The sequence below is a fragment of the Echinops telfairi genome, unplaced genomic scaffold, assembly GCF_000313985.2.
Source record: "Echinops telfairi isolate 266 unplaced genomic scaffold, ASM31398v2 ScPeMD7_7424;HRSCAF=8462, whole genome shotgun sequence".
In the NCBI taxonomy this organism is placed as follows: domain Eukaryota; kingdom Metazoa; phylum Chordata; class Mammalia; order Afrosoricida; family Tenrecidae; genus Echinops; species Echinops telfairi.
In genome coordinates, this window is record NW_022111324.1 from 73,977,469 (window position 1) to 73,997,333 (window position 19,865).

At 45.9% G+C, this 19,865-nt stretch overlaps 1 protein-coding gene across 1 annotated transcript in view; it reads left to right on the forward strand.

Annotated features, from left to right (window-relative positions):
* The first annotated feature begins 821 nt into the window (after positions 1-821).
* The window catches only part of CNIH3 (cornichon family AMPA receptor auxiliary protein 3), a 26,520-nt gene continuing 7,476 nt past the window's right edge, over positions 822-19,865 (forward strand). The window contains exons 1-3 of the mRNA XM_045298202.1: positions 822-890; positions 11,805-11,941; positions 18,391-18,534. Of these exons, the coding sequence (XP_045154137.1) occupies positions 822-890; positions 11,805-11,941; positions 18,391-18,534 (350 nt within the window). The remainder of the gene's footprint in view (positions 891-11,804; positions 11,942-18,390; positions 18,535-19,865) is intronic.

Consider the following 19,865-nt stretch of genomic DNA (forward strand, 5'->3'; position numbering starts at 1 on the left):
TCAGTGATATGTTAGTCTCATTAGGGACTAGAGAAAGGGGTGAGGTTGTGTATGTGTATGTGTGTTGTGGGAAAAATGATTTTGAAATCAGGGCTAATAATATATGTGAGGTAGTTTATTGTGCCAACCTGACTGACAAACACATGTGGGATTAATTGAAGGACCGAGAGATAAATGGCTCAGTGAGCCTCGCCTTTCTCGTCTCTCACTCTTTGATCATTGGACTAGTGTGTGGCTGCCTTGCTTGTTCTATGCCTCAATTTGCAAGCTACACTACCTGTGGGACACCTAACCCGTGGACTGTGTCACTGTAATTTGAGGTTCCTTCAAGACCTGCTTCGCCACACCATTGGAATTTACATCTCTTGAGCTGGGGATTGTTGGACCCTGTCATCTGCCTGACTGTTGGTGACCTGCCTTGCGTTTGCTGCCTGTGCTCAGAGAGCCTGAATTGCTCTACAGTGGACCACCCGGCGACCCTCAAGACTTGAAGGACTGCCAGTGTCTCACAACTGTCTCACAGGAGTGAGTTGTACTGAGTCATTTGTACTGCTTTATAATTTAAATAACCGTTTATTTCTTATGTTATCTATCTGTATAAATATACATATACATACATACATATATATATAAACTTATTAGCATTCTGGTTTTGTTTCTCTAGACAACCCTGTCTAACATAGTATGTTTAAATGACTCAGGAAGACCTCTTTCTAAATCACTGAAACTTGCGGCAAGTTGATGGGAAAACTCCCTCAGAGAAGACAACCGGGTTTTTTTGGACAGATCAGGTGCATTAGGAAGGTCAGAAGACCTCGAAGATGAGCCAAGAGAGCAAGACTATCAACTTCTATGAACCTCTATGGAAGAAGATCATAGAATTACCATTGGTGAGATAGCTACTGATGTTGGAATCTCACGTGGTTCAGCATTTCCCATTTGAAGTACACATCTTGGCCTAGCAAGCTTTTGGCTAGACCGGTGCCGAAGGTGGTGTGTAAAGATCAGCTAGCTCAATGAGCTGACCTTTCCATTTGACTTTTCAATTAAAATGAATAAAGATGATTTCATGGAATGAATCATACCTTGGACCAGTCTTGGGTTAACCAAGATCCAGAGAGCAAAGTCCAGTCAAATCAGTGGTTCCCAAAGGGTTGTCCTGTTTTTGCAGGCATTTGTGGAGGGTAAAAATCCCAAAGGTTGAGCCAGGTGCAGCTTGGTCCTCAAAGCGACATCTTTACTCATTAACACCTTAAAGAGGTCTTTTGCAGCAGATCTGCCCAACACAATACCTTGTTTGATTTATTGATTGCTGCTTTCGTGAATATTGACTGTGGACTTGTTTTAATTCTTTAGCCTCAACCTGAGCTTTCATGAGCAACTGGTGCTTTGTCCCACAACCTGGTCTTGGCTGTGACATTGAGTGTCTCCGTGGTTTCTCCCCACGGAGGTAGTTGATTTGATTCCTGTGACATTCATCTGGCGTGGTACAGTGGCTGCTTATGTTGCTGAAAACGGTATTTGCGATGAAAAAATAATTGGTCTTGCCAAAGTCTATTATGCTTCATTTTTATCACCAAGACCAGAGTCTCCAACTATTGATACTTGCTTCTTTTGTTGTTTTTAACGTTCCCATGCTAATCACTAGTAATTATCCATGCTTTTTGATTGCATGCTCGATCAATTTCAGACTGAAGAGATTGATAGAAGTCTTCAATTTCTCCATCACTGGAGGAGCCGAGAACCAAAGGACTCATTAATCTTACAGGTCGGGCTGCCAACCTCGTTCTGGGTCAGCAGTTTGAACCCCCTGGAGGTTTTACAGGGGAAAGAGGCTTTCTACTCCCATCAGGATTTCCAGTCTCAGAAACGCAGAGAAGCAGTTCCACTGTGTCCTTTCAGACCTCTGCGAGTTGAGATTGCCCCGAGAGCAGTGAGTCTTGGAAGCTTTCTGGAGCCAGGCAGGCTTTCTGGATGAACCCTGGAAAAGATTGCTTTCCACCCTAAATGAACAACACCACCTGCAGTCTTCTACACACTGAAAAAGAGTTTACCTTAACTAGTTAAAAAGGTTTGTCTTGAGCATTATAGTCTTTTAAGGACTATCAACATGGGAACAAATTTGAAAAACAACTCAAAGATTAGCTAGGGGGCAGTGACCACCTTTCGGGGAAGAACAACTCAGAAAACCAGGGTAAGAATGGTTTTACAACGGAAAGAACGTAATAAGTGTCACTAAATTGTACGAGGATTTTGTCCTGCTTGGATCACAATCAATTCTCATGGATGCAGCAGTCAAGACACCTCATATGCATGAGAAATTGGATATTGGATAAGGAAGACCAAAAATTCAAAATGCATTTGTATTGTGGTGCTGCTGAAGAATATCGAAAGTACTATTGTCTGCCAAATGAACAAACAAATTTGTCTCAGAAGAAATACAGAGTGCTCCTGGAGGCAAGGATGGCAAGACTTCATCTCGTATACCTTGGACCTGTTATCAGGAGCTACGAGTCCCTGGAGAAGGCCATCATGCTTGGTAAAGTGGAGGGGCAGTGACACAGAGGAAGGCCCTTCATGAGATGGACGGACACAGTGGCTGCGACAATGGGCTCAAACATAAGAACATTTGTGAGGGTGTCGCAGGATCAGGCAGTGTTTCCTTCTGTTGAACAGAGGGCCATTATAATTTAAAACTAACTCTATGGCACCTAGCACCACCATCAACAAAACATACACGTAGTGACTGTTGAACTGGTAGACGTCTTGCCCTGTAGTTTCTCAAGAACAGTAAAATTTAAAGAAAAATGAAAACAAACACGGAGAATGCTTCTACCTGGACGCACACAAGTCAAGGGGGCATGCCTTGAAGTCAACTCAAGGGTAAATGGTTCAAGTCAACTCAGTCCCAGGTCTTAGCTGTTGCAGTGTCCTGCTCTAGTGTGTCATCTTAGATTGGGGGTGCCAGTCTCCAACCTGAGGGCACCAGAGCCTGCAGGGACCCACACCCCGGGGGATGCAGACTGGCAGGAACAGTGCCAGCTCTTGCCTGAGTGCTTCAGGCAACATTCCCAAGGAGAGCTCTGCCCGAGTACTGAAAGAGAAAATGGCCCGCAGAGAGCAGAGGGACTCAGAATGAGCTCTCTAGACAGCACTCGGAGGGCTTTTCTCATAGACTCACTGCCTGAACCCCACCCAGCTCCCCAAGCCTGCCATCCCTTCCCTTCCTGGCGGCTGTCTCCTGGTCTGGATGTGACTTGGCCTGGACCTTCTCCTGTGCATGACCAGGGAGCAAATGGAGAACCATCTCATCTCCATGCCCCACATTCATGGGGACATTGCCGCCACCCTGCCATTAGCAGAAGGGATCTCTGTTTTAGGGCCAGGCTAGAATGGCTGATGAACCGAATCAGAGATCTTACTCTTTTCCTTCATACTCATTGGCACCCGAGGCAGAGAAACCTTGGGACATAGACTATTTTTGTTGAAAACAGAAGGGAAGACTGGGGTCCTTGGACAGTGTGGAATTACCCAATCCCACTCTAGTCTAGTGTGGACATTTTCAGATATATTTTTTCACCACATCTAAGATTTTGCTTCTAGAAATGACTGGCATATGTCTGTCTCAAACCCACAGCACCTTCCTGTAGGATCTCAAGCCTCTTTCCAGATTTGTAATTCCTGACAGTTATATAGTACCCAGTAAGGAAGATTAGCACAGGCTTAATTATGCTTACTGGCTATTCTGTAGTGAATAATTTCACATGTTAAATCCATCTGGAATTGGTCACTGCACATTAGTAAGTAAGCCCCAGGTAACCCGTGCCTACTTTCCTTATTGGGGAATCTGCCCCTGGTTGTGCAAGATGGATTACTAGACAGTCCTTGGTTTCGCTTCCCTTCCCTTCTTACCTGGGACAGGTAGTAGCTCTATTGGAGGAGGCCAGATTGAGAAGCAAGACACAGCAGTTGGTATGGACTGTGTAACTGACTGTCAGGGTAAGAGTGGCAAGTTATTTATTTGTGCATGGCCATTTAAAAACAAAATTAACCTGTTGACCTTGAGCGAGACTGACTCATGTTGGCCTCTTGTGCTCTTGAGTAGAACTGGCTCCATAGGGCTTTCTTGGTTGTCATCTCTACAGAAGCAGACCACCAGGCCTTTCTTCCACAACACCATTGGGTGTATTCCAATCTCCCACCTTTAGGTTGGTAGTCAAATGCAAACTGTGCCATCCAGGGATGACCTGACATAAAGCAAGGCATCGTAAGGCATGGGCACTCAGTGGACTGTGGCTTGAATGGAAGGGCTTTCCATTTATGGGATGGAAGAATAAAATTGGCATGCTTCAACCGCTTCTCTTGTGAAAACAACACATGCTTTCTAAGGTAGTTAGTTTATTGTGCCAACCTGGCCAATAAACACATATGGGGTTAACTGAAAGGCGGAGCGATAAATCGCCCAGTGAGCCTCACCTTTCTAGTTCTCTGGTCTCTTGCTTTCTGATGGTCAGACTAGGGTGCAGCTGCCTTAGCCAGTTCCCTGCTTCAGCTGGCAAGGCATACTTCCTGAAAGACATCCCTGAGGAGAAGCCACATGGACCTACCCCTATGCAGCCCTGGGTGCTGGAGCACCTGTGTGGAGACCCCTGCCAGCACTGAGATGCTTACACATTCACTGACTCAGCTTTCCTCCTGCAGTCGGCATCATAGTGTGTGTTTTGTGAGATGGAGGAAGACTTTGTGGATTGGTGTTGGACATATGGGTTAATGGGTTAATGTTGGACTTGTGGGCTTGGGAAGCACTGGGTTGGGATGTTTTCTTGATGTGCACTTAACCTTTATATAAAACTCTCTCTTATACATGAGTTTCTGTGGATTTGTTTCTCTAAAGTACCCAGATTAACACACTTTCCCAAAGCTGCAGGGATGGTTCAGGGTCATGGGGATATGGTCAATGGTTCAATCAATATTCTCATGTTTTGCCTGGTAAATTCAGAGGCTGTCTTTCTACAGTAGATAGACATCATCCAATGGGAAGGAACATCTGGTTGACCTTTGGTGTTAGGCCTGCCCAGTGGGTTAGTGGTTATGTGTTAGACTGCTAACCACAAGGTCAACAGTTTGAAATCACCAGCCCCTCTATGGGAGAAAAATGAGGCTTTCTACTCCTGTGAGCAGCTCCAGTCTCAGAAACCCAAGAGGCAGTTCTACCCTGTCTTACATGGTCGCTATGAGTCAGAATTAAATCGATGGCAATGAGAGGGAGGGCGCCATCACTCCATTCCTGCCCGCGCATGCCTGGTAACGGGGAGCCATGTCATGCCGGTCCTCAATGCCTTGTGAAAGAGAGGTCAGACTGATGGTCAGGGAAAGGGTTCAATACCTCTTTGTTCTGCTCATTCTGGAGCTTGCTGACTGTATTGACAGACACCAAAGGAAAATTATCATTGGCTGATTCTGACTCATGGCGACGCATGTGTTACAGAGTAGAACCTCTCTAGAGGGTTTTCTTGGCTGTCACCATGATGGAAGCGGATCACCAGGCCTGCCTTTTGTGGCACCCCCAGGAGGGTTTCACACCTCCAACCTTTAGGTTAGTACTTGAGCGCAAATGTGTGAGCTACCGACAGGTTTGGTATCAAATTAGATAGGCTAAGTTCAAGTATACTAAGAAACAACTCCCAAGCCCTAAAAGTTTGAAAAAACAGGCTTCCTTTCTGTGCTTCTTGCCCATTCTCGGCTGCCCCATAGCCTCTCTCCTCTTATAGCTTCCGGCCACTGGAGCACCAGCGTCCTAATTGCGTCCCACTGTCAGAAGGAAAAGAAAGAGATTTGGAAGAATTCAGGACGGGCTGTTGTCAGTTTGTCGCACTGTGGTGGCATGCATGTTGCCGTGATGCTGGAAGCTATGCCACCAGTATTTCGAATGCCAGTAGGATCACGCATGGTGGGCAAGTTTCGGAGAGCCCTCAGGCAAAGATCAAACCCCCAAACCAAACTCACTGCCACAGACAGAGCCCATGCTGACCCATAGCGACCCCCTGTGGGTCTCTGAGAGTGTAACTTTACAGGAGGAGAAAGCCCTGTCTTTCTTCCGCAGAGCTGCTGGTGGTTTTGAACTGTCTACCACGCGAATTGCCCAATGCATAACCACTACACCATCAGGGATCCCCAGGCGAAGACAGACTAAGAATAAAGGCACAATGATCTACTTCTGAAAATCCGCTAATGACAACTTCGGGGTGCTTCACAGAATCCTGACCGATAAAGTGTCGGAACACACAGTGGCTCAGCAGTGGACTCAGAAAGAGGGTGCAGGCCCAAACGGCATTGCATTAGGAGCCAATTCAGAGGCAGCCGATGGCAAGGGCATTATATTCTGCAGGAAATGGACAGCCTTCTATCCTCATCAATTCTGCTCATAGCCTAGGAGGGAGGGAGGAAATGTTTCCTCACCATGTCCTGAAGGCCAACTTGCCCAAAGTATGTGGAGGGCAGCGGTAGAGATGGTGGGGAAAGTCTCTCCCGTGAAAATGGTGTTTGTGGTTTTCGTTTGGCTCAGGACGAGTTTTAGCATCTTCCACGGTATTGCGACCAGGAAAACCTGGGAAGAAGGTGAGAGTCACTTTGTGTCCATAAAGTGTGCTGCCACGCCAGAGGGGCCTTTGGATTAGCTTGAGGAATCTCAAGCGCTCTTAAGGAATCTGCTCGGCGACGTCCCAGATACTAAGAGAAGCCACCTGGAAGAGCAGCACGGATTCCTTGGCTTTTGCCTCACTGGGACCAGCTGGCCTCCATTAAGTGGTTTTCCTCCACATGGTGACAGTGACGAATCCTCCTTGCTCAGAAGGTTGCAGCTTCCACTATAAATCAGGCCCAGAAGAGGGAAGAGGCAGTGGTGATTAATGGTGGGACCTGAAATCCAAGCTGTAATCAGTCAGAGGTTTGTCACTGGATATGGGGATGGTGCCGTAATGGATGATTCAGGCCTGGAGTAGCTGTCTCTAAACATGTTAATTACCTCAACGTAAGTGGCTGAACCTGATGATTAAAGAATGTATGGATGTGCACGGCAGAGCTTCCTGCGCTGGCGTGCCCAGCTCTGAAAACATGGGCTCTCTCCTTGAACAGGGGGACGTGGTGTGGTGCCTTGGTTGGTGCAAATGGGGTCAGTAAGGCTGGCTCTCAGGTCTCTAAGGAAAACATATGCTTCCCCAATGTGGTTGCCGGTTCACCCATGGAGTGTCACCTGTTTTGGAAATGATGGCTCTTTAACTTTGATTCCACGGTTTATGTCTGAGGATTTTAACATGTGGGTTAATTTAATTCAATTTTCACCAGATTTTAGTTACATAATGCATTTCTGACCGTATGCCTGTGTGTGTTTATTTGTAATGTGGGTGTATGCGTGTCTTCCCCTGTACCTGCCATCTGGGGCGGTCAGCCGCTCTGACTAAGATGAGAGAGGAGTGACCAGAGATGTGCTTTTAACCCAAATAGGGAGTTGGAAGCACTTTCCTTCACTCCCAGAGAAATAGCTGACCCCGCTGGGCTGCAGTCCTAGCGCCAGCCAACCACGTTGCAGACGTGTGGACTTGGTCAGTTCAATTCATTTGACCAAATAGTTGTTGAGTGTCAGCTAATTACCAGGCACTGTGCAAAGCACTTTGTTAATGGCGATAGGAAAAGAATACATCTTAGCCGAGATGGCTTACAGAACAATGGGAGGGTGTCAAGTGGGCTGGCAGGAGGAAGCGGGCAGTGATCCTCCTCTGATGGGTAGAAGATGCGAAGGCCACAAAGAGAGAGCCAGAAAGCAGTGGGGCTCTGGTTCAGGTTATGACCAGAGGAGGTGTGAATGGATGCAGAATTCTCACTCGAATGGCATTCAAAGTGGGCTTTGAGAGACTGTTAGAAAGATTCTGCTGAGGAGGTCAAACACACACCTGTGCGTGTCTAAGCAAGGCATAGAAGATGGATGGATGATGAGTGGATGGATGGATACACAGGCATTGGTAGTTCAGTGGTTGACTTCTCACATTCCAGGCTGCATACTCAAAAAGACACAGTGAATGTTAGAAGAGCCTCTGAACCTTGCTCTTATCTAGAGCAGCTAAAAGCAAACAGAAGACATGAGGTAAAAGAGCTGAACAGAAATTTTCAGAGCAGCTTGAAAAGACAAAGCAACCCATTACAATCAAACATACAAATATCTAGAGGTAGAAAACAACAACAAAAAAATATGGTTGGCATATCTTCAACTGAAAGAACAGAAGAAAAAATTCAAGTCTCGAGTCGCATTATTGAAAAATTCTACGGGCAAAATATTGAACAACACAGGAAGCTTCCGAATAAGAAGGAAAGAATACAGAGTCACTGTGCCTAAGATAACTAGTTGACATTCCACCATTTCAAGAGCTAGCATATGAGCAAGGGCTAATGATACTGAAGGAAGAAGTCCAAGTTGCATTGAGCCATTAGCCAAATATAAGGTTTTAGGAATTGATGGAATACCAATTGAAATGTTTCAATAAGATGATTAAGCATTGTAAGTACTTATTTGTCCATGCCAAAAAAAACAACAACCCAAGAAACAAACAAACCTGGAAGGCAGTTACTTAGTCAACTGACTGGAAGAGACGCATATTTGTACCCATTCCAAAGAAAGGTGACCCAACAGAATGTAGAATGTATCGAACAATATCATCAATGCCACATGCAAGTACATTTTGCTGATCTCACCCAACAATGGTTGCAGCAATACATTGACCAGGAGCTACGAGAAATTCCAATTGGATTTAGAAGTGGAGGTAGAATGAAGGATAGCATTGCTTATGTTAGATGGACCTTGATTGAAAGCAGAGAATACCAGAAAAATGTTTACTTTTATTTTCTTGACTGTGCAAAGACATTCAACTGTGTGGATCATAATGGGCTCAAATATAACAATCATTGTTTGAGGATGGCCCAGGACTGGGCAGTTTCACTCTGTTGTACATCCATAGGGTCACTAGGAGTTGGGGCCGACTTGATGGTACCTTCTGGATGGCGGAGACCAGCCAGCGTACCACTCATCTGCCATTTGGAGGCGTGTGTTTTGCTATGATGCTGAACAAATTTCTGTCGAGCTTTGAGACTGAGATGAGTTGGAAGAAAGGCCTAGTCATCTACTTACAAAAGTTAGCAAGTGAAAACCCACCACCGATTGGATCGCAATGGTCCAATCAGTAACCAGTCATAGAGTGACAGAGCACCAGGAGCATTAGTTCCACTGTTCATGGAGCTGCTAGGAGTCAAGGTGGACTTGATTGCAACAAACAACAACAACAACAATCATAAGAGAACTTCAAAAAGTTTGTGGAAAATGGAGTGGAAAGATAATGGAATTTTTCTAAGAACGTTTGCAAGTCCTTTCGATACACCCAATAGACCGTACCTCGTGTGTAGGTGTATTCTTTTTTGTTTGTTTGTTTTCGTTTCTTTTTAAAAACTTTTTAATAAATCATTTTACTGGGGGTTCTTACAGCTCTTGTAACAATCCATACATCTATTGTATTAAGCACATTTATAAATATGTTACCGCAAGCATTTTCTTTCTACTTGAACCCTTGGTATCAGCTCTATTTTCTTTTTCTAATCATTTTATTAGGGGCTCATACAACTCTTATCACATCCATACATACATCAATTGTGTGTAAAGCACATTTGTACACTCACTGCCCTCCTCATTCTCAAAACATTTCCTCTCCACGTAGGCCCCCGGCATTATTCTTATGACTTGATTGTTGTTACTGTTGTTAGGTGCCATCTAACCACTTTTGACTCACAGATACCCCATATGCAACAGAATGAAACACTGCCCTGTCCCATGCCATCGTCACAGTCACTGCCGTTTGAGCCATTGTTACAACCACTATGTCAGTCCATTTTCCTGGAAGATCTTTCTTTCTGTTTTTGTCCTGACTATCACACGCGATGTCCCGCTCAATGATACTATGTCTAAAGTGCATGAGACGACGTCTTGTCATTCTCAGTTCTAAGGAGTATTGTGTAATTTATGTCTGTACTTCCTTCAAGCCAGATTTGTGTGTTCTTCTGGTAGCCTACGATATATTGAGTATTCTTTACCAACACCATAATCCAAATGCATTCATTCTTCTCCCATCTTCCTTATTCATTGTCCAGATTTTGCATGCATATGAGGTGATTGAAACACCTGGCTTGGGTCAGGTGTGCCTAGTCTTCAAAAGGAAATCTTTACTCTTCAATGCTTTACATCGACCTTGGGCAGTATATTTCCCCCTGCAAAGTCCCCCCATTGGATTCCCTGAGTGCCGCTTCTGTGGGCATCTCAAACAAACGGAGGTCCTCGACGGATTTCGTATGTTCTCCATCTATCGTGATGTGTTCAGCTGGGCTTTTATTTTTTTTATATTGGGATGTCATCTATAGTGAAGGACTTTAGTCTGCATTAGTAAACGCTTCAAGTCCTCTTGGTTTTCAGCAAACACGGCTCGCCACCAGTTGTTCACATACCGAGCTGCTTTGTGCGCTCTTTCTCTAGCTGTACTTAGTTTGATTGCTTTGCATTCTGTCTGGCAAGGTCCACGCATAGAGTTCCTATTTATGTTGTGGGAAAAGGCATTTGCAATGAATAAGTCATTCTTACAAAATTCTGTCACGTGGTTTCCAGTATTTTTTCCCTAAGGTTATCTTTTCCAACTACAATCCTTCTCCTCCCCCGGCTTGTGGATTCCAGTCATCACTAACTGTAATGAAACACGGTTCTATTCTGAACTGGGGTTACCATGAATTGGAATGGACTTGACAGCAGGTGATTGGTCGGTACTGTGAAGAAGCCTGCGTATGTAAATCCTGAGCAGAAGGCGGTGGCTGACAGTGGAAGCCCACCATCCATGTGCAGGGTCCCCACTTAGATTCCGCTTCTGGTGACTCTCCGGTGGGAATAGCTTAGCTGTCAGTCAGAGTGTATCGGAAAGTGGACTAATGCCAATTCAGTTAGGTTAAAGTTTTAACACCTTATCGTTTGTTCTCCCTTTTGAGCCACCTTTCATTTGTTCTGGTTTTTATTGTTTTCTGTTACCTTTTCAACTGAGGTTTTTCTGTGTTTTATTTTGATGTTTGTGGTGATATTTTTTAATTTTTGTTTTTGTATGTTCTTCGTTATATGTGATCTCAGTCACTGCCATTGGGTCGATCCGACTCCCAGTGACTCCACAGAACAGTCCAGCACTGCTCCTGTGGGCTTCCGAGACTCTACTTCTGGACAGGAATTGAAAGCCTCATCTTTCTCCTGAGGAGTGGCTGGTGGTTTCAAACAGCTGGCTTCGCAGTTAGCAGCCTAACATGTAACCACTACACCACAAAGGTTCGACTATATGTCATCTAGGATAGGTAAATCTATAGAGATAGCAACTGGATTGTTAGGTTCTTGGGGTGATAGCAGGGTAACTTGGGAGTGGGGGGGGGTGAAGAACGGGGAGCAATTAATAATGAGCACAAGAAAGAAGAAAGTGTTCTCAAATTGATTATGCTGATGATTTCCTAACTTAAAAAATATATTTAACTATTGAATGATATGATATGTGAATTATATGTCAATAAAACTTAATTTTTTTTTTTTTTAAAGAAGAAAGCTTACCTAATGGGTCACAATCCTGGGGCAGTCACTCTGTGCTGTTGCCGGAAGGGTTTCCTGCCACCAATACACGGGACACAGGGTCCTGGCAGAAGTGAGGTGCCGTAGAAGCAGGAGTGGGTCTTCTTTTGTCTAACACAAGCCTGTGTCTCTGCTCCTTCTTCAGTTGGTGCTGCCCGAATACTCCATCCACAGTCTTTTCTGCATCATGTTCCTGTGTGCACAGGAGTGGCTCACCCTGGGGCTGAATGTCCCCCTGCTCTTCTACCACTTCTGGAGGTAAGTCTGTTAGGCACTGCTCTGCCCTTCCCTATTTTGCCTGGGCAACCGGCCCTCCAAAGACACTGTCCCCTAATTAGAGTGGTCACCTGGTACCTGCATGTTCTCCCTGCCCTGTAGGGGGACCCTCTCTCAAAAGTTCCCTTCTTGAGCTGTTCTCAGGCAGCCAGAAGTCCAACAGGGTCCTCTCTTGCATTCCCCCCTTAACTGGAGTCCCCACCTTGTAGGTCAACATTAAAAGCAGCTTCCAGATGGACTGCGTTTTTCTGGGAGAGCTTGGATTTCCAACGTTCTATTGCTTGCTAAGACTATGTGTCAGATCGTGTGATCTGGGCTTTGCGAAGTATGGTCACTTTATGGGTCAAGGAGGCAGGGGTGGAGAATCCCAGAGCAGCGAAGACTGCGAGTGTACAGATCAGGCTCCCACATTTCCCCCCTTGCTCCTAGAGAGCTTTGGTTCCCTGAAAGCACTTCATCATCGTCACTGTACCACAAAACGTTGCCTGCACTCAGTCGTGTGGGAACATTCTTTCTTTCATTTAGCAAACAAAAAGGATACATGCTGCACGCCAGACACTGCAAATCCAGCTGATAAAAGATAATAGTGCTAACGTTCAAGGGATGTAACAGCCTAATGGCAGAATAAGGTATGCTCAGAGCAGATGTGTAAGAAATGAGTGTAGGAGTTAGATTGGAAAGGATAGCACTGGAAAATGTAGGAAAGTGCATTCCAGTCTGAAGGACAAGAACATGAAAATTCCCAGAGATGAGAAATCACATGATACCTCTACGGATCAGCCACTGTTGAGTGTAGTTAGATGGGGCAGCGGGGTGTCTTTTTAAAAAATCATTTTATTGGGGGCTCATACAGCTCTTATCACAATCCATACACACATGTATCGTGTCAAGCACATTTGTACATAAGTTGCCACTATCATTTTCAAAACCTTTTTTTTCTATTTGAGCCCTTGGTATCAGCTTATTTCCCCCCTCTCTGCCCCCCTCACGAAACCTTGATACTTTATTTTTTTTCCCATGTCTTACACTGACTGATGTCTCCCTTCACCCACTTTTCTGTTTTCTTTCACCCTGGGAGGGGGCTATATGTTGATCATTGTGATCAGCTCCCCCTTTCTCCCCCACCTTCCCCTTCCCCTCCTGGTATAGCTACTCTCATTATTGGTCCAGAGGGGTTTATCTGTCCTGGATTCCTTGTGTTTCCAGCTCTTATCTGTACCAGTGTACATGCTCTGGTCTAGCCAGATTTGTAAAGTAGAACTGGGGTCATGATAGTGGAAGGGGAGGGAAGGAATAAAGAACTAGAGGAAAGTTGTATGTTTCATCGGTGCTATACTGCACCATAACTGGCTTGTCTCTTCTTTGTGACCCTTCTGTAAAGGGATGTCCAATAGTCTACAGATGGTCTTTAGGTCTCTACTCTGTACACCCCCTCATTCACATTGATATGATGTTTTTGTTGTTCTGGGTCTTTGATGCCTGATATCTAATCCCATCGACACCTCATGATCACACAGGCTGGTGTGCTTCTTCCATGTTGGCTTTGTTGCTTCTGAGCTAGATGGCCGCTTGTTTATCCTCAAGCCTTTAAGACCCCAGACACTATATCTTTTGAAAGCTGGGCACCATTAGCTTTCTTCACCACATTTGCTTATGTACCCATTTTGTCTTCAGTGATCGAATCAGGGAAGGTGAGCATCACAGAATGCTGAGTTATTAGAACAAAGTATTCTTGCATTGAGGGAGTACTGAGTAGAGGCCCAATGTCCGCCTGCTACCTTAATACTTAACATAGAAATATATGTACATAGATCTATTTCTCTATCGTTATATATAAATATATTTACAGGTGTACATGCCTGTATTTAGACCTCTATAAATGCCCTTTGCCTCCTTGTTCTTTCCTCTATTTCCTTTTACTTTCCTCTTGTTCCATTATCATGTTCAGCCTTCATTTGGGTTTCAGTAATTCCTCTTAGTTACATTGCCCCACCAGGCTTCCTGTACCCTAAAAATAGGGTAAAATCTCATAGATTTTAGGTCACTTGTTGTTCCCTTGTCCCTGAGTTGGTTGTCACCTCAAATTCTTTGTCCCGGCTCCCCCTCTCTGTGTCCCCACAGAACCTTCGGTCGGTTCCATTGTTTTCTTCTCTGGATTGTTTATCCCACCTATCCTATCTAGATAGACATGCAAAGACAATAATACGCATAAAAACAAGACAGAGCAAAACAACAAAAGATAACAAACAAACAAAAATGAAACAGCAACGATAAAAAGTGACCCAAAAGACAGAAAAGCCTATAAATAGTTCCAGGTCTGTTTGTTGACCTTTTGGATTGTTTTCTGGTCAAGTCTGATGGGGTGCCACGCCTTGACCCCAAAGTCTAATTTTGGTATTCGGAAGTGGCATTGGCGGGGTGGGGGTTAGAGAGAAGCTTGAAGAGATGGGGTTGACAAAGAGCTGGGAACCAACAAGAGAGGAAGTTGAAGTCTCTTCTACAGGTAATGGCCAAAGCTTTTGAGGAGGAAAATGCCATTTGCTCACCGGATGTTTAGGGTAGTGATGACCCTGGCAGCAGTGTGAAGGACAGGATGGCGGGGAGACATTGAGGGCCAAGTCCAGTGAGGAGGTAGTAAGGATGGCCCAGGTGAGCGATGATGAAGACTTAAACTAGGATAGTGGATGTTGCAGTGGAGAGAACGAGGGAATCTTTTGAGGCAAATTAGGTAGGTCCTGGTCAGTACCAGGTGGAGGAGGGGAAGGAAGGAGAGGACACCTGGGAGGATGATGTGCCCTTGACCAGGAGCAGACTGCTAAGGGAAGTCACAGATTGGAGAAGGCAGGGAAATGATTTCGGTTGCCCAGCCAAGTCCCACTTTAAGTGAATGCAATCTGCTAAGATCTGAATTTAGAGAGACGTTAAAAGAAGAATGCGGGTGTTGAAATGCATTGAAGTCCCACGCTGGGATTTTCTATGTTTACTTCACCCAGATAGGTTGAGATAGATTTCTTCCCGTCTGTTTCACACAAGGGGACAAAGACATTTACAAAAGGGAAGTTGGTTGCCAAGCCGCTCAGCCACTAAGAGGAACAAGGTGGGTTGAACACACATCTGTCCAAACCCAATGCTGTTGCCCTGCGTACACTGGGCAGAGAGCTGGTTCTTCCCCCTATGAAAGGAATGTAATAGAGGAAAGTGCTAGGAGGCAAAAGGCACTTATAGAGGTCTATACATATACATAAAGGCATGTACATATGTAAATATATTTATATATGATGGGGAAATAGATTTATGTGCAGCTATTTATAGGTTTAGTATTAAGGTAGTAGGTTCCCTCAATGCAAAAACACTTTGTTCCATTAGACTGGCATTCCATGATGCTTACCTTCCTGACATGATTGCTGAAGACAAAGCAGGTGCATAAGCAAATGTGGTGAAGAAAGCTTATGGAGCCCAGTTATCAAAAGATATAGCACCTAGGGTCTTTAAGACTTGAAGGTAAAGTGGCCATCTAGCTCAGAAGCAACAAAGCCTACATGGAAGAAGCACACCAGCCTGTGTGATCATGAGGTGCTGAAGAGATCAGTTATCAGGAATCAAAGAACAAAAAATCATATCATTGTGTGCTCACCTCCCCAATATGATCACTGAAGACAAATGGGTGCATAAGCAAATGTGAAGAAAGCTGATGGTGCCTGGCTATCAAAAGATATAGTGTCTGGGGTCTTAAAGACTTGAAGGTAAACAAGCAGCCACATAGCTTGGAAGCAACAAAGCCTACCTGGAAGAAGCACACCAGTCTGTGTTATCACGAGGTGTCAAAGGGATCAGGTATCAGGCATCAAAGAACAAAAAATTATATCATTGGGAATGAGGGAGATTGCGGAGTGGGGGCCCAAAGCCCATCTGTAGGCAAGTGGACATCCCCTTACGGAAGGGTCATGGGGAGGAGACGAGCCAGTCAGGGTGCAGTATAGCAACGATGAAACATACAACTTTCCTTTAGTTCTTAAATGCTTCCTCTCACCCACTATCATGATCCCAATTCTACCTTACAAATCTGGCTAGACCAGAGGATGTACACTGGTACAGATAGGAACTGGAAACACAGGGAATCCAGGGCATATGCTCCCTTCAGGACCAGTGGTGTGAGTCGAGATACTGGGAGGGTAGAGGAAGAGTGGGTTGGAAAGAGGGAATTGATTACAAGGAACTATATGTGACCTCCTCCCTGGGGGACGAACAACAGAAAAGTGGGTGAAGGGAGACATTGGACAGTGTAAGATATGACAAAATAATAATTTATAAATATCAAGGGTTCATGAGGGAGGAGGAAACAGGGACGGAGGGGGGAAATGAGGAACGGATGCCAGGGGCTTACGTGGAGAGCAAATGTTTGAGAATGATGAGGGTAACAAATGTACGGATGTGCTTTATACAATGGATAGATGTATGGATTATGATGAGAGTTGTATGAGCCCCCAATAAAATGATTTTAAGAAAACGAAAGGGAGGAATGGATCTGAAAGTTCTTGAAGTAGAGGGCTCTCCTTTCAGGGTTCAAGTGTGGTTGATATACAGAGCTCTGCTTCTTGGGTGCTCGTGTGTCCAAGAGAGAGTCGAGACCAGCCAGCCAGGCCCCTTACTCTTGGGAGGGGCAGGTCTTTATATGAAGGGGCCGCTGGAATTTCCCTGCCAGTCGGAACCATGTCTTACTTTTTCCTGAATCCCTGGCAGGCTTTAGCCTAGGTCATCCCAATGATAAGAAATCAGAAAATTAGAAAGAGGGAAAAAAAGGAGTTCTTAAAAAAATCAAAGTCCCCCAACAACATCTCTCCTCCCTTTGTTCTTGCTTTGCCCTCCCACAGGCCCAGCTCAAAGATAGCTCTCATGCAGAAATGCCCCTTGGCTCTAGCCCTGGTTCCCTGCGATTGGTTCAGCGCTCATTCTGCCCAGGCCGAGTCCCCACAGTGGGCTTTGGAGGGCTGGGCGCTGGGCAGTCTTCATGCTCAGTTCACAGATGCGAAAGCTAAGGCTAGAACAGGCTCATGCCTGACCCCGGGGAGGTGCCGTGGTGAGTGGCAGAGCCCTGGCTCTCTCTTCTGAGCTGTTTGGCCACCCTGCCACGCTGCTTCCACAGAATGAGACCACCTGGGAACAAGGCCACAGTGAAAGCAAATCATATTTGATATCTGCCCCCAGCAAGAAAAGAGGTGAGTGGCCTGGAGGTCTCTGAACTGGCAGATGTCATTGAATCTGGCTCGTGATGGCTCTCAGCATGATGTCGGTGACGGATAATGTCAGGGCAATCCTCTGAGCGGGGAGAGAGCAGGGGTGGGAAGTACCATTTCTCCGAGTCAGTTGCTATGTGACAGGGATGCTCTTGAAAGCCAGTGTGATGAGTCTCCTGATTACAGGTGGCTCCCCTGCTCATTGCTCACCACTGTGCGCCGGTCTGCTACCCAGCTTGGGTGGGACCATTTATGCCCACTCTTGGCTTCCTGTGCCTTTTCCTGGGGTGACTCAAAAAGCAGCCTGGCTGAATGATTTGGGGCTCCAGGGGAAAGTGAGGCAGAGGTCTGGGGCAGGGTCCTGCCCACGGCAGGAGGAGCAGTCCTGAGGACTGCTCCCTGTGCACCCCCTGCCCAGTCACCTACACAGGACCTGGAGACCTGCCTGGTTTCCCAAGATAAGACTAGTCCCTGGATCCCTCTGCACTTGTATCCCATCCCAAGTGACCTTACTACAGTCTGAGTGCTGAGCCAATACAATCTTCTGAGGTAGACAAAGCTTTGGCCTCCTGCCTCCCTCCCCACTCTCTTCCACCCACTGTTCTTGTCACTGCCCAGTTTCCCTCTGGGGCCACTCTCCCTACAGAAGGACAATGTTCTGTTTTATAGGTCGTTCTATTAAGGAGGGGGAAACAGCGTTGAGGAAACGACTTGATATTCGAGTGGGAATATGATATTCATTCCTGTGTATTCAGAGTTTTAACAGAGGGCTTAGATAGAAGATAACGCATCATCCAAAGTAATTTAACTTTTAAGGTAGAATCGTAGGTACGATGGCATCCATGTGGCAAGGCTATAGCTCTACATGGATACCTACACCTCTGTCTATACTTAAACCCGTGTCCAGACCCACTACTACCCAATTGGCTCACTTTCCTTCCATCAGAGTAGCTTTGTATGTGGGCTAAGTTACCAGGAAGCAGTGGGTGTGAATATTTGGTGAGTTACTACCTGTTTCAACAGTAATAACAGTTGAGCTCTTCTTTGGTGGCACCTGGACTGTGAGCTGGCAGGTGAGAGGAACTGCTTATCAGAGGTCCCTTGGAAAAACACCTGTGTGGGGAGGACTTGAGCCCAACTACTTCCGGAGCCCCATCTAGCTTCATTGCCAATGGTGCGTGTTCTCTTTCCCTGCAGGTATTTCCACTGTCCGGCAGATAGTTCAGAGCTAGCCTACGACCCACCGGTGGTCATGAATGCAGACACCTTGAGTTACTGTCAGAAGGAGGCCTGGTGCAAGCTGGCCTTCTATCTCCTCTCCTTCTTCTACTACCTTTACTGGTGAGTTTCTGCCCTCCCTGGCCAGTTTGGGGGCTGCAGCAAATGGAAAGGGGTTTCAGGTCGGCCTGGTGGCCTTTGGGAGGTGACCTTTGAGGATGGGAATCATGGCCTGCTGGGTGGAATGCACACCATCTGACCCTAGTTCAGACCAGGGCCTCGTATGAATAAGTAAGAGGGGTAGAAGGTCCCACAGGACGTCCTGCCTGCTGACAAGCATTTTCTAAGGCCAGTGAAAGTACATTCCAAGGTCTCCTTGAGGATCGTTGGTAAAGTGCTGTTGGGCACTCCTTCTTCCCAGCAGGACGGTGCCTTTCATAATGCTACAGCTCTGCCACCAGATTACTGTGGCTGGGCACCCTTGTCCCCATAGCCTGTTTGTAAGCATCCTTGGGTACCACAAGGAACCCCACCCTCCAATAGCAGTCACACTTCACAAAGTGGCTTTCGTGTTGGGTCATTAAGTGCTTACTCTAACAATTTTTCCAATATTAGAATACCAGCATTCTAATTAGGTAAAACATGCTGATTTGGCAATTCCATTTTAGGAAACTCCCCTCTTTTCACCTCTTTACTCAGAACAACCTAGCTAAGCACACTGCTATAAACAGACTGATGCCCCGGGAGGGCCTTGTCCTCAATGTCTCATCCTCCTTCTTTGGGCTCATGGCTGGGTCCTTTCACCTGCCACTTTTCCTTTCACTGCTACCTGTGGCAAGGTCTGGATAGCCCAGGGCTGGCTCCAAAGTAGCATGGCGACAGTAGCCAGGTGGGGTAGGAACGGTGGGGCTGTTAGATTACAGGACCACTCCACCATTTGGATTGGGCTGTAGCTGGTTGGGAAATGGCTATATTTGCCAAACATTTAAAAATGAGCCAGGAGGATGGTATCAGAGCTTAGATTCTGAGCACCTGGTTTGCAGAAGGCTACGGATGACAGAGGAAGTCCCCGATCCATTTGCAGTGTCTCCACATGGATTAAGCTATGATTCACCTTGCTACCTGACAGAGAGCACTGTAAGGTCAATTATGGCAGATTTAGTTAGATAAAAATGTAGCATGGTGCGATGGAACAACGATGAAAAACACAACTTTCCTCTAGTTCCTAAATGTTTCCTCCCCGCTTCCATTATCATGACTTAAATTCGACCTTGCAAGTCTGGGTAGACCAGAGGATGTACACTGGTACAGATAGGAACTGAAAATCCAGGGAATCCAGGGCGGATGAGCCCTACAGGACCAGTGGTATGAGTGGCGAAACAGGGAGGGTAGAGGGAGAGTGGGTAGGAAAGAGGGAACCGATTACAAGGAACTATATGTGACCTCCTCCCTGG